Source organism: Xyrauchen texanus, chromosome 37, assembly GCF_025860055.1.
Source record: "Xyrauchen texanus isolate HMW12.3.18 chromosome 37, RBS_HiC_50CHRs, whole genome shotgun sequence".
Classification (NCBI taxonomy): domain Eukaryota; kingdom Metazoa; phylum Chordata; class Actinopteri; order Cypriniformes; family Catostomidae; genus Xyrauchen; species Xyrauchen texanus.
The window spans coordinates 19,380,671-19,393,980 of record NC_068312.1 but is presented as its reverse complement, the minus strand read 5'-3'; the positions used below and the strand labels follow the sequence as shown (position 1 = coordinate 19,393,980).

The 13,310-nt window shown below is 36.0% G+C and overlaps 2 protein-coding genes across 3 annotated transcripts; one reads left to right on the top strand and one right to left on the bottom strand.

Moving 5' to 3' along the window:
- The first annotated feature begins 2,529 nt into the window (after nucleotides 1-2,529).
- On the top strand, nucleotides 2,530-7,846 carry derl3 (derlin 3). The gene is made up of 7 exons (XM_052108924.1): nucleotides 2,530-2,878; nucleotides 4,179-4,244; nucleotides 4,350-4,423; nucleotides 4,618-4,711; nucleotides 5,165-5,360; nucleotides 5,702-5,792; nucleotides 5,881-7,846. The coding sequence occupies exons 1-7, from the start codon at nucleotides 2,789-2,791 to the stop codon at nucleotides 6,044-6,046; spliced, it is 777 nt and encodes a 258-aa protein (XP_051964884.1). The 5' UTR covers nucleotides 2,530-2,788; the 3' UTR covers nucleotides 6,047-7,846.
- Nucleotides 7,847-8,027: 181 nt separating this feature from the next.
- LOC127630991 (SWI/SNF-related matrix-associated actin-dependent regulator of chromatin subfamily B member 1-A-like) lies at nucleotides 8,028-12,745 on the bottom strand. Of its 2 annotated transcripts, none has more exons than XM_052108923.1 (9): nucleotides 12,595-12,745; nucleotides 12,133-12,244; nucleotides 11,908-12,016; nucleotides 11,597-11,734; nucleotides 11,098-11,225; nucleotides 10,810-10,976; nucleotides 9,483-9,673; nucleotides 8,882-9,013; nucleotides 8,028-8,453 (listed from the first exon to the last, which is right to left on the bottom strand). In XM_052108923.1, the coding sequence occupies exons 1-9, from the start codon at nucleotides 12,676-12,678 to the stop codon at nucleotides 8,414-8,416; spliced, it is 1,101 nt and encodes a 366-aa protein (XP_051964883.1). In that variant the 5' UTR covers nucleotides 12,679-12,745; the 3' UTR covers nucleotides 8,028-8,413. The 2 variants fall into 2 exon arrangements, with proteins under 2 accessions (XP_051964883.1, XP_051964882.1); XM_052108922.1 differs by having other exon boundaries at nucleotides 8,029-8,453; nucleotides 11,908-12,037.
- Nucleotides 12,746-13,310: the final 565 nt, after the last annotated feature.

Here is a 13,310-nt window from a genome sequence, read left to right as displayed (position 1 = left end):
CACATTCCTTGTTTCAGTTTTACCAAGTTTAATATATTTTGTTTTAGAGCGTTCGTTCGTTCGTTCATTCATTCATTCATACAGTAGGCTAGGCTAGCGTTGTACGGGTGAAACTGCGCACGATGGCAGACGGTGCTAATATTGTCGACCTGATTTTGGCGAAGCCATTTGAAAGTCTTCCTTACGAGGAAAAAATTAGAATTAAACAGCAGGGCAGATCAACACCTAAGATTGATTTAGTGCAAAAAATAGGGTAAATAAGTTTATAATGTAGGCCGAAAATGAGCTTCCCCTCTTTGAAAGACCAGCAGCCGCCACTGTTAAAAATGCAAGTTAATGGGTAACAAGTTGAAGCTCCAATATGGACATGAAGGCAGCAAAAAAGTAATCCATGTGACTTTAGTAGTTCATCCATGTCTTCAGAACTGATTTGATAGGTGCGGGTAGAGATAGATCAATATACAGAATAATTCAATTTTTACTATAAATTCTCCCCCCTGTCTAGTAGATGGCGATATGCACAAGGAATGCGAATCAACAAAAACAAAAGAAGAAGAATGTGAAAGTGAAAGTGGAGATTGATGGTAAAATAAGAACTTAAATATTGATCTGTTTCTTACCCACACCTATCAAATCCCTTTTGAAGACATGGATTAAAACACTGTCGTATGGATTACTTTCATGTGGCCTTTCTGTACTTTTGGATCTTCACATTCTCTAGCATTGTATAGACCGACAGAGCTGAGATATTCCTCTAAATACCTTCATTTGTGTTCTGCAGAAGAAAGAAAGTCAAACACATCTGGGATGGCTTGAGGGTGAGTAAATGATGAGAACATTAAAATTTTTGGGGTGCACTTTTGCCTTTAATATCTACGTTTTGAATCATGGTAACCACTTGTATGATGAACAAAAAAAAAGTTTTGTCAAGTTTTGTGTAACTTAAAAATGTGCTTCATGTGGTAACATCTCAATTAACAGATTTTCAACAGATATTCAAGTCAAAAGTGGTATTTATTCTGACTAAATCAAACTGACAATTAGGTTACACCAACGAAAGTATTTTTTCCGCCCTGCAGGGGACCACTTTTTCATCGTAAGTTCTTGCTCCTTCCTTTCATCTAAAAAAATGTCTGATTTATCAGTTTTCTTCTCAGGAAATCGTGCACATCTGAGCTCTATGAACCAACAGCAGCTAAGTCTGTGTTTTTTGTTTTTATTTTCAAGATTCCACTGTGTAATGAGACATCATTACCCAGTTGTTAAGGTGACAAAAAGGTGCTAAAACATTTGTAATCATTGATTTTTGCATTTGTTGCAATGTCCGAAACTTTTGTTGATTTGAAATTTTTCTGCAAGTACCTTAACTTAAAATTCAGGGGAAATCGGCTGAATGTAACATTGCAACTGATCCCTTTTCTCACCTTTATTTACAGTACAGTTTGTTTTTATTAATAACTCTAAGAAAAACGTATTTAGAAGAAATCTCTCTCATTCAATAGGGGAGGGATGTTTTGTGTTGTGTAATGTTCTTTTAGGAACACATAAACTCTTAACAACTTATTCTCACAGTATGTTTGGCAAATGTATGCTATATTTTTGTGCCTATATTAAAGATTTACACATTTCAACAAAATCTCATCAAATTGAATTTTGTAATATTTAACAAAATTAAATGAATAAAACTTAAAATATTTAATTGTTTTATTTTGTTAAAGATTACTCAATTACATTTTATGAAATGTTGTTATAAAAATTAAATGTGTAAATCTTTATTTTTTTAATTAAAATAAATAAATTGTTTTCCAGCAGACAAACTCAGTGCAGGACACTGACATTATTTGACATTATTCTCTTTTAACTCTCTCTCTCTGTTTCAGTTTTAAGGTGTTTTACTGGCATGACACATATTTTTGAATTGACAAAAAGCATTTTCAGCATATGCTGGGAAAAAACAAACACATAAATACAAAACATTTAAAATTAAGAAAAAAAAAATAAGAAATACAAACTGTTTACTTAATTAAAGATAAAAAGGATGATGTTAAACAATAAAAAATAAAACGTTAATATAACAGAAAATTATAGAAATATGTAAGAGCAATGGTCAACATTGGACATCAGATTAGTGATGGAGACAGACTCAAGTCAAATTTCTCTCTCTCACCACATTTTAATAAATGGTATGCCTTTTTCAATAGACAAGCTTGGATTATCTTTTCTTCACTTCATTTATACACATTTATCTAAATTTTTTGTTGTTGTTTTGTTTATTTGTCTTTTAAGGTTTTTATGCTACTTCATTTTTCTCTGCTTTTCATATTTACTGTGTAAATACTTTTATATAAAATGTGTGCTGTATTTTGGTACAATTAAAATACTCTCAGACCAGGTATTTGTCCTAAATCTTCTGCGCACTGCATTAACTTTACGTTATAACACGTAGCATGACGTCAGAACAGCGCAATCTCATTGGTCCACGGGTGAACAAGAGTATTTTGCATATATCCACGTGGAGGTGCTGAAGCGACTGATCAAGATTGAAAGTCCCTCTCTCCGCCCTTATTAAACGCTCTTAAATTCAAACGCCAATATTAATATGCACCATCAAATGTAATCTTAGGCCGAAGTGTGGACATGGATCTGTTGAGACATACCACCTACATTTAACCGACTGATCGTTGGTCATCGTCAGTGTTTGTAAAAGTCATGTGGGTTAACTGTATATACGGAAACACTCGTAAGTGAAAGTGTAAAGAGGCGTTTATATGGGCGCAGGAGAAACATCATGGCACACAGCGTCACTCAAGAGTACATGCAGATTCCAGCCGTCACTCGAGCGTACACGACTGCATGCGTCCTGACAACAGCTGCTGTGGTAAGCAGTGTCTAATATACTGGTTGTGTGTATATTGCAAGTACTCTGATATCTATAATATGCATCTGAAGACCCAGGCAGTTTGTGATACTGTATTTAGTCAATACTATTTACATTGCCGTGTAAATATAGTATCGTATACTGATGACAGTAGTATAGGATGTCAAACTATTGACATCAGTTTGATGCCATGATCAGTCTTCACTGAAGATTCAGGTTCATTGCCATGTCTATTAACTTTGTTTTTCAACATCAAGATTTTAGATTACAATATATAAACGTTTAAGGGAACTTATTTAGTGTATTATTAGAATAATACTAATTATACATTACAACAACATACCAAATATATATATATACACAACAGATAGAAGATAAAAAATACACAAAATTTACAATAATTAGAATGTGTGTGTGTGTGTGTGTGTGTGTGTGTTTTGTTTTATTTTTAAGATTTAAGAGAGTTTTAGATGGTGTAAACTATATGTCAGGACAGCTGCTGCTGCCGAACATTTAGTTAACTATTCTTGGAAAAGAGGAAATATTAAAAATACACTTTTTTCAATGGTAGCAGAAAGGCTTAAAGGAACTGTTCACTCACAAATGAAAATTATCTCATCATTTACTCACCCTCATGCCTTCCCAGATGTGTATGACTTTCTTCTGCAAAACACAAATGAAGATTTTTTTTTTTGTGAAAAATATCTCAACTCTGGAGGTCCATACAATGCAAATGAATGGGTGCCAAAATGTTGACACTTCAAAAATCACATAAGGCTATCATAAAAGTAATCCACATGACAGTGTTTAAATCATATCTTCTGAATTGATATGATAGGTGTGGGTGAGAAACATCAATATGTAATGCAATTTTTCTAGAAATTATTCTCCCTGCCTTGTAGGAGGCATATGCATGAAGATAAAACACAAGAAGAAGAAAGTGAAAGTTAAAATGGATATTGACTGAGCTGGGATCAGAATTTATAGTTAAATGGACTTAAATATTGATCTGTTTCTCACCCACACCTATCAAATCAATTTAGAAGATATGATTTAAACACTGGAGTCATGTGGATTACTTTTATGATAGCCTTATGTGATTTTTGAAGTGTCAACATCTGGATACATTTAATCAACTACTGGGGTCATATTGATTACTTTTATGCTGACTTGTGATTTTGGGGGGGCTTCAACATTTTGGCACCCAATCATTTGCTTTGTATGGATCAAAAGAGCGGAGAAATTCTTCTAAATATTTGTATGCAAATATTTGCTTTTTGCTTTTTTTTGTGATCTACAGCAACTGGAGTTCATTACACCTTTTCAACTCTATTTTAACCCTGACCTGATATTAAGGAGATACCAGGTTAGTTCATAAATATCATTGTTTATGAAACACAACTGCTTTTAAGTATAAGAACAGTATGTGTTATTGTTTTTAATATGCATGTCTGTTTCTTCTTTTATGGAGGTATGGCGACTGATCACAAACTTCTTGTTTTTTGGACCTCTTGGATTCAGCTTCTTGTTCAACATGATTTTTCTGTATCCCTTTCAATCCATTTGAAATGTCTCTCCATTGGCTCCCTGTGTGAGAGTGAAACCCATTTGGAAAGCACTGAAAATTTCACAAACACATTCACACAGTTTCACTGTCTGTTTGCTTTGCATAACTGCCATTTGGCTCCTATGCAGCTGTGTGCTGTAGGTCATCTGTGTTGACGTCCTTGACTTAGCAGATATCGTTACTGCCGAATGCTGGAGGAAGGCTCATTCCGCGGCCGAACGGCAGACTTTGTCTACATGTTCCTGTTTGGTGGCGTTCTTATGACTGTATCCTTCAGCCTTTGTTACATTTAAAAACAGTTAAGCATCTCTTAACTGAATGAAGTGCTAGCATGCAGTACAGTTCAAATCCATGCAAGTTCTCTCTTAAATTATGTACTCTAGTACAGAATTGAAATTAAAGTATAGTTACATACATTGTATGGCCTAAAGTATATGGATACCTCCTTCCGATAAACAGGTTTGGCTGTGCCCTTTAATTCCAGTGAACAGATCTGAGGAAGTTCTGAGGGCATAATCGGAGCAATAATAAACAAATATTGTCATCAAGCACATGTAATCTCATACTGTAATCTTTTCATTTAAGAGACATGTTAGATCCATATAGACTCAACCTATTGTTTGAAAGAAATGTAGGATTAAAAGACACTGTTGATGACTCAGTAGCTGTTTCTTGCTCAGTGTTTCATCTCTTTAATTCTTTAACTCTAATATCTACAGCTCTTTGGTCTATTTGCCAACCTGTTCTTTTTAGGACAGGCTTTCACTATCATGCTGGTGTATGTGTGGAGTAGAAGAAACCCTTACGTTCGTATGAACTTCTTTGGTTTGCTCAATTTCCAGGCCCCATTCCTTCCCTGGGTGCTCATGGGATTCTCACTGCTACTCGGCAATTCCATTGTTATTGATCTCCTGGGTATGTTACATGTTTCCCGAGCCACCCATTTTAAGAGGGGACTTTGCATTTTGACTCATTACTGCTTGAATTCTATATGCTGTGCAGGATTTTTGGTAATGACTCCGCATAAGCATTACATTTTTAGATGGCTTCAAATAAGTACCTGAAGTACCCAGGCTGCATGGAGATTCTGCAAATTTAGTTGAAAAACAGAGCCACATTTGCATGCCGCTTTCCTAAACTAATCTAGGGTGATCTAGTTTCCCATGGTAATGGAAAACCTGGAAATAGGAGGGCATTTTTAAACTTGTGTGACCCTGCGTCCTCATGCACATACTGTTTATATATAATTTGTATAGGTATCGGTGTAGGACACATCTACTACTTCTTGGAGGATGTATTTCCTAACCAACCAGGAGGAAGAAAGCTTCTAGCCACTCCTGGAATTTTGTAAGTGGGAACAAGAATATTTTAATTATTTCTTGTCTCTTTATCATAAGATATAAATAAAACAGAAGTGTGCATTCATATTCTGCAGTCGTGCTCTATTTGACGCACCTCAAGATGATCCAGATTATGCCCCCCTTCCAGAAGATCAGAATGGGCTCACCTTGAATGCGCAAAATGGAAATGGGGAAGATGATACTGGTCGAGATGAAGGTCAAGGTCCAAATGAGGAAGATCCTCAAGGAGAAGATAACTAGATGGATTCAGTACCAGATTTACAGACAGCAGTCTGATTCAGTCTTGCCTTGCTTTTAAATTCCTCCTTTTAGTTGGGGGAGATTATGTCTAAATATTATTTTAATCAGACTGTGTAATAGTTTAAAACACTCCTTATAAAAGAGAAGGCGCTTTAGCCTATGGCCATCTGTTGCACTGTGCATCCTGGAAATCCAGCTTTGTAACTGAGAGTAAGGCCACGAGGATTTTACATTTGGCCACCTTTGTGCCTTTGTGTAATGGCATTTTGCATTCAATGCCATGCACATCACAAACAAGTATTCTTTTGTTTTGGAAGAACAATGCCATTCTGTTTTAGTTTACACCACATAGTTTTAAACAATTGTTGTTTTCTCAACAACTTTGTTTTAATGAATTAAAAAGCAATGCTGGCTGTATAATGTTAGCAATGGAGTTGAAAGAGAAATCAGACTATAATCCATCATTTTTGGAGGCTAAAATAGTTGGGGATTGTGTAGTCCACAAGAGGTTATTTTCTTGGGTACAATACTGTGGCATAGCGCTGTTCAGGAATAGTATCAAACACAGTGAGCGGTGACGCGGGACGCTTTCACGAATGTGCCGACTATCTGAAATGCCAAATTGAACTGCAGACTGTGCATTTTCAGGCCCGTAGCCTTTGTTAACACAGCACCATGGCAAAATACAAAAAGCTTTGTGTGTTGAAATGGATAAGATGAATTGTTGAAGAGTTTGTTGTCCAGAAAGACTACGTACAATTTGCCTAAACAACACAATACATTTGCAAGAAGCTTCTTGAGAAACTATAGCTGTATCTGAATATAAATACAAACACTTGAAGGCTAATGAATAAAGGCTTATGTTCTATTATCTTTACATTCTGGTGGTTTGCTCTATATTTCAGTAAATCTCTGGAGCATTTTTGGGGCTGTCGTCTGCAATTTTTCACACTTAAATTGAAAAGCTCATCATTCACACATATTATGGACTAATTGCTAAACAAATTGTAAAATATTTTTTTGAAAATACCCCAAATAAAAGTCCCAAATGTATAAATAATATTTAGTTTACATCCTTATGATGAACATATATATGCTGTATGGACAGTATATTATATGTATGCAGAATATATTTGTAATTCTGGGTCTGTTCACTCTGTTATCTCCCTTTGAAAAGTCTTATTTCCTTCCACTAGATGGCAGCAAGTACTAGGAAAATAATTTTTCCTACTCCACATTCCATCACAATATACAGATGTAGGTTGCACTTTAATGCATTTTAGCCCTCAAAGATGTGCTCATCCATAGACAGTCAGACTAATTTTTAGTTCATGCGCAGCTTTTTTTTTCATTTAAAATCTTGGCCTCCGAGTGGACTAGAACCTTAAACTAGTCGCTTTTCTTGCTGGATGGCATATTTGTTCTGGACTTCTAAGATATAACATTGGATTATTCAGGCAAACAGGCTCACAGATGAGATTTTTATTTTTTTTAAACTGTATGACTAAGCAGACAAAGATTTTCTTCTTGGGACTTACAGCAGCAATGATCAGCGCATAATAGAGACATTTGTATTTGATGTCTTACAGAAATCATATTTCACTTCGTGATTCTTTTGAATATCTTTCGAACTGTGGTATTAGGGCTATATACAATATAGTCACATTCCTGAGAATTAGAACTTTCGTTTGATATATGACATGTCTATTGAAGTGCTATGAGAAGGGCTTTAATATTCATTTTTATATTTCTACCCCATTACCTCTAGGAGGTGCTAATTGTGAACAAAATTTCAGGCCTTATTTTGTGATTTTATGTAACAGAATGCAAATGTGATAGCATTTTATGAAAGTTAATATTCCAAGCTTTCAAATGATGCCTCGTTTGCCTTATGTCCCCGGACACATATTGCTTCCTAGTAAATACAAAGAATCAGGGTAATGGTTTGAGCCATTGAGACAAAGGTTGTTAGTTCAAAACACATAACACAAACAGGAAATAATTGTTCTTAACGATTTTATTTAAAAGTACATTGTTTACAAATTGGCTTCTATACACAAACACAAAACAAGATACCATAAAATCCTCTCAACTTTTCAGACACCATCTGTCTCTGAGTAGACAGATATTGGGTATAGGGAAAGGTCACGACACAGGACTTTTGACAAGGCCAGACTGGAGCAGATGGTACTCAGTTTACAGTAGATATTAAGTTGCTCAACTCTAAACTCTGATCTGGAGGGACTGGATCTTGACTGGAAGTCTGGCCAGTGGAATGTCTAAATGTCAGTAATGCTGGGTTGTAGCTCTATTGATGTTTCCTCTGCCTCTTTAGGTTTACATAGTTGTGGAAATGTGCAATTATCTTTACCATGCTGGGGCTGTGTTTGCAAGTCGCCTCATCCGCCTGAAACAGATCCACATCAAGTTTTATCTTTAATAGAGGGACTTTGAAAATTGCAGTGTAGTGCATTAAAAGAAAAAATAAAAAAATCTTCCAAAAATGAAAAATGTCATTATTTACTCACCCTAATGTTGTTCCAAACTCATACTACTTTCATTTGTGGCACATAAAATGAGATGGAGGCAGTATGTTAGCCTGAGTCACCATTTCATTACATACTTTCATTGCATCTTTTTTTCCAAGCAATGACAGTGAATGGAGATTGAGGCAAACATTCTACCTAACATCTTTTGTGTTCCACTGAAGAAAGGCAGTCATATGTGTTTGGAACAAAATGAGGGCGAGTAAATGACGACAGAATTTACATCTTTGTTGATTGTAATGTTACAAACTCGTTTTGTATTTTATGAAAAGGCAATTAATTCCCTTACCTTGTGTTTCTGTCCTGGTCCCTGATCTTCTTCTCCATCTCAGCATCTGTCAGCGTCTCCAGCAGTGGACACCACTGGTCAGCATCACCTGTGTTTCTGATGGCAATCTCCACTGTGGGGAGAGGGTTCTCACTATAACGAGACAAAATATTAGCATATCGGTTACAATGCGGCTTTACTAAAAAAAAGGTCTGGGATGCCAAACATGACAGATCACAGAACATCAGGCATTATTGATAAGAATGCTCATAAGGCAGCAGAGAAAAACACGACCATTCTGATGAATTTTGTAATGTCTCAGAAGTCTGAGATGATGTCCAACTTAGAGAAAGTTGACATTGTTTTGAAAATACTGAACTATTGTCTTTATGATACAAATAAAACAAATATGCTTCAATAGGTCTAACTCACAAAGTAGTTTGTTACTATATGGGGGTTCTTTCCTAGATCGTTTGGGAGAGGCTTACATTCTGTAAATATTTAAAGTCATAAGTATTGTATTTCAAAACATCTGTGCCAGCCACATTTCACTTCATGCTCAACCAGGACTATGAAATAGCATTTTTGATCAATGATTTTACTCATGTAAATGTGTCCGTACCTGAAAGCGTATGTCCTCTGATGCCAGCTAAGCTGGCCCCGAATGCTATATGCGATAGTGGTGACAAACTCTCCCCCCAGGCCCAGCTCAGAGCACAGCTTAAGTGCAAAATTCTCAGGAGAGTTCTCCTTCTCGGACATATCCCATTCAAACTGATCCACCAGAGATATGTTCCCAACGTGTATGTTTAACTACAGGGTTAAAAGAAGAGAGCAATAAAAACACTTAGAAGATTGTCAGTTTTCCTGCAATCCCACATCCTGCCTTTACATGTCTACAGTGAAGATCAAAAGGCCATTGGGGTTCGCAATTCAATTTTAAGATTTAAACAATAAAAACCATATTTAAACCTGGACAAAATTTCTGAATTATTCTAACATTACAACAAAGAAACGTCACAATGTAAAAGTAATTGCCTTGCTTCCACTGAAGCACACAACAAAACGTTCAATATGCGTACCATTTTCAGTAGGCTGATATAACATGAATGCAAACTGTTATTAAGGTAAAAGGAAATGCCACATCCTAAGAAATTAATGTTACATTTTCCATTTACTTTTCAACTTTTCACTCCATTTTATGCTGATAATATATTTACTAAAAGAAAAAAATATTAAATTATAAAACTGCTAAATAAAACGTTCATAAGTGAACTCTCACTTTATATTTTATTAATAATAACTTTCACATTTATCATTGCAGCACAGAATTATATTATAGGTTTGGATCTTATTTTCAATCTTAATTTCATACAATGCACCAGGTAACCAAAGTGGCGGAAAAGGCAGATCACCAATTAATTGTCTTGGTTTTTTTTTAGACTATTTAATTACTACTCACAAGACATGAAGTTGGAGGTACATTTTGTATATATGTGATGTGTGCTGACGGGGCACATCTTCATATAGTCACTTTTTTTTCATACCTTTGCTTCAATTTAGAACACTTGAATATCTAATCAAAATAAAGTGTGCATTGAAGTATGGATAAAAATATGGATGAAAATTGTCATTGATGAAAGATTTAGATTTAGCAAATTCCCACGTGATTGTTTTTATTTCACCTCTAGAGACCGCTGTTATACTGTAGAACAAAGCTGTTCTAACTGTAGAATCCTCCAGTGCCTGCAACAGTGAAACATGTACAATAATATAAAATAAAACTATCTGCAAATATCGGCACCGATTCAACAGTAAATCCGTAATATATGTCTACCTCTTGTCCAAATAACAGATTATTGGGAAGGACTAATGGATCATGGAGCTGTAATTTCTTGAATCAAGCAGACTGTACTGTTTTGATATGCAAAATGACTCGTATGTAGTACCTTGATAATGACTCTTTGGTCCATCTGCTCATCCAGTATGCTGTCTGTGGGGTAGGACTCTATCTGCTGTCTGATTGCTGATGCAATGGCAGGAACAAAGGTCAGTGGGCTCAGGTCCAGGTCATCGCACAAGATTTCAGCAAACATCTCTGGAGTCATAAGCTTTTCTTTTGGGCCAAGAGGGAAAAAAAGCAGAGTTCAAACCATGCAGTGGGATGCATGTTTTACTGTGAGATTGTAAGCATAAAAAAAGATAACTTCAGTGGAAGTGTGTAACGGACAGTCTACCATTCATGTTCCATGTGAAAGCATCCCGTAGTTTCTGCCCATCAATCTCCATGTCCAGTCTGATGGGCACCAAAATTTCAGGCTGGGTGGCATTCTCATGGATGACAGCTGGGTCGTGATCATCAAAGCTGTACATAACAGAGCCGAGCAGATTACAATACAAGAAAATGAAACCAGCTACATTTCTAAATTATCTAGAGGAATAGTTCACCCAAAAATGAAAATGTTCTCATCATTTACTCACCAAATGTGTATGAGCTCAAATAATCTTCTAAAAATCTTAATTTGTGTTCCTCAAAAGAAAGGAAGTCATGCACATATAGGATGGCATGAGGGTGAGTAAACAAATTTAATTTTGGGTGAACTAATCCTTTAAGAGCGAGTTAAGCTAACAAAAATGATGAGTCATAAGAGGCTTACACACATCTATAATGTAAAATCCATAAAAGAGGACTGTGATGCTGAACTTAATACCATATCAATGGAAAGCTAAAATCACCAGAGGGGGAAGGTCCTCTTTTTGTCACGGCCCATACGGTTGCGGTTGATTGTGGTGGAGCAAGGAACAGCATCCAGGTGATGGGAACTGTTGGGAAGAGTGGGAACCCACTGGCTGTTTCTCTTGGCTTTCTGCTCCCTGTGCAGAAAACAACATTAGAAAAAAAGTCAGATGTGCTTAAATAGTTTGATATTTGGGTATTACAGGCAATGTGATGATCCAAATATATATTTGTAATACATTTTACTGTAGCAATTTTATATAATGACCCACTGAGCATGATATTTTTGAGCATATTCAAACTGGTTTACCTGAGATAGGCTGGAGGCTCAGTGCTGATCGACACAGCCTTGTACTTCTCATCATGTCCCTCAAATATCTCCTCGACTTCTGAGGCCTTCAGCAGCGTCACACTGGTGGCTAAAGTGGTGTAACCGTGATCTAACACAAAACATTGCTTATACTGTAAGATAAAAAGTGCCATTCTAAGACAGCTAAATATTAACTCTTGACACAGTTTTTTGTGCAACACTCACCATGAGAGGACGCAACTATCTTCTTTCTCTCTTCTACTGTCGCTAGTCTTCTCGAGAGTGATGGGTAGCGCTTATATAAAGACCCTCTGAACATACGCAAGTAATTTCCCACCTAAACACAAACATAGGAGATATTTTAAGGATAGATATTTAATCATGCACTCAGCATGATGGGTGGGTGCACTGGGTTGCTATCCTGAATATCCATGATAAACAAGTATTGTGTTGCGTCTATTAAAACTACACAACGTATGACAACACAGCTCTAGATGTGTCGTCTAAAATAGCCAAAGCGGACTGAGATCAAGAAAAGACACCAACTCCAGTCATCGTTCTTGTTCCAAACGAAAACAAGCTTAGCTAGCTAGCTAGCTGAATTATCAGCGACTAATACAATTCTGTATACGGTTCATAAATACAAATCAAATCTTCACAGAAATTATATTGCGTTTAATTACTTGCCTCTGATCCAATCATGTAAAAGTCTCCATCCTCCTCCAGCTGGAATTTAATGGGTTTCTGTCCGTATGTTTTGCTTAACGCCATGTTGAATGTTAGCTCGACTCAGTTCCGGTAGACATGCGCATGTGCACTCAGCCTGTTTACATGTGGAGCAGGAAAATGACGTCCTCTATGTGGTTGCGTAATATTTTTTCTCCCACCAGTATTATGGCAAGTCCCGCCTCCTGCGTTTGGATTGGCTACTAAGATCTGCTAGTGCTTACAAGCTGTCTGCTATTGGGCAGTTGAGAAGTCGTTAAAATAGTCTTAGTAACCACAAACAGAGGGACATCGTGTCCAAGTTATTGAAAAACAAACAGCCACTAAGTTCGAAGATCAGTGCGAATTAAAAATGGTTAACATTAGACAAGAAATTATCACATGCATTTAAATAAGTTGTTTACAGCTTTGTCGATTCATATGATAATTGGGGCAATGTAATATCGCAGCTTCCATTGTATGAACATATTATTTACTATACAGTATATTCCATACAGCAAAATATATGATGTGTAACATAATTTGTCACTTCTTTTAACATCTTATCATTAATGAATTCTGCAATTAATTTTTAATAAAATTTGAACTTTTAACTATAGGTAGAGTGCTTAAACTTAAATGAAATTATCAAGGTAGCAAATTATCAAGATGTGCGTTTGTGTAGCAAACTTAATATC

Excerpts from the sequence above, each read along its gene's own strand:
- LOC127630991 (XM_052108922.1), bottom strand. The coding sequence starts at position 12,678 with ATGGCGTTAAGCAAAACATACGGACAGAAACCCATTAAATTCCAGCTG. Across the intron at positions 11,735-11,907 it reads GAGCCTCCAGCCTATCTCAG|GGAGCAGAAAGCCAAGAGAA; the intron begins GTAAACCAGTTT and ends TTTTCTGCACAG. Across the intron at positions 10,977-11,097 it reads TTTCACATGGAACATGAATG|AAAAGCTTATGACTCCAGAG; the intron begins GTAGACTGTCCG and ends TTGGCCCAAAAG.
- derl3 (XM_052108924.1), top strand. The coding sequence starts at position 2,789 with ATGGCACACAGCGTCACTCAAGAGTACATGCAGATTCCAGCCGTCACT. Across the intron at positions 4,712-5,164 it reads TTGGTGGCGTTCTTATGACT|CTCTTTGGTCTATTTGCCAA; the intron begins GTATCCTTCAGC and ends TAATATCTACAG. Across the intron at positions 5,793-5,880 it reads CTAGCCACTCCTGGAATTTT|TCGTGCTCTATTTGACGCAC; the intron begins GTAAGTGGGAAC and ends CATATTCTGCAG.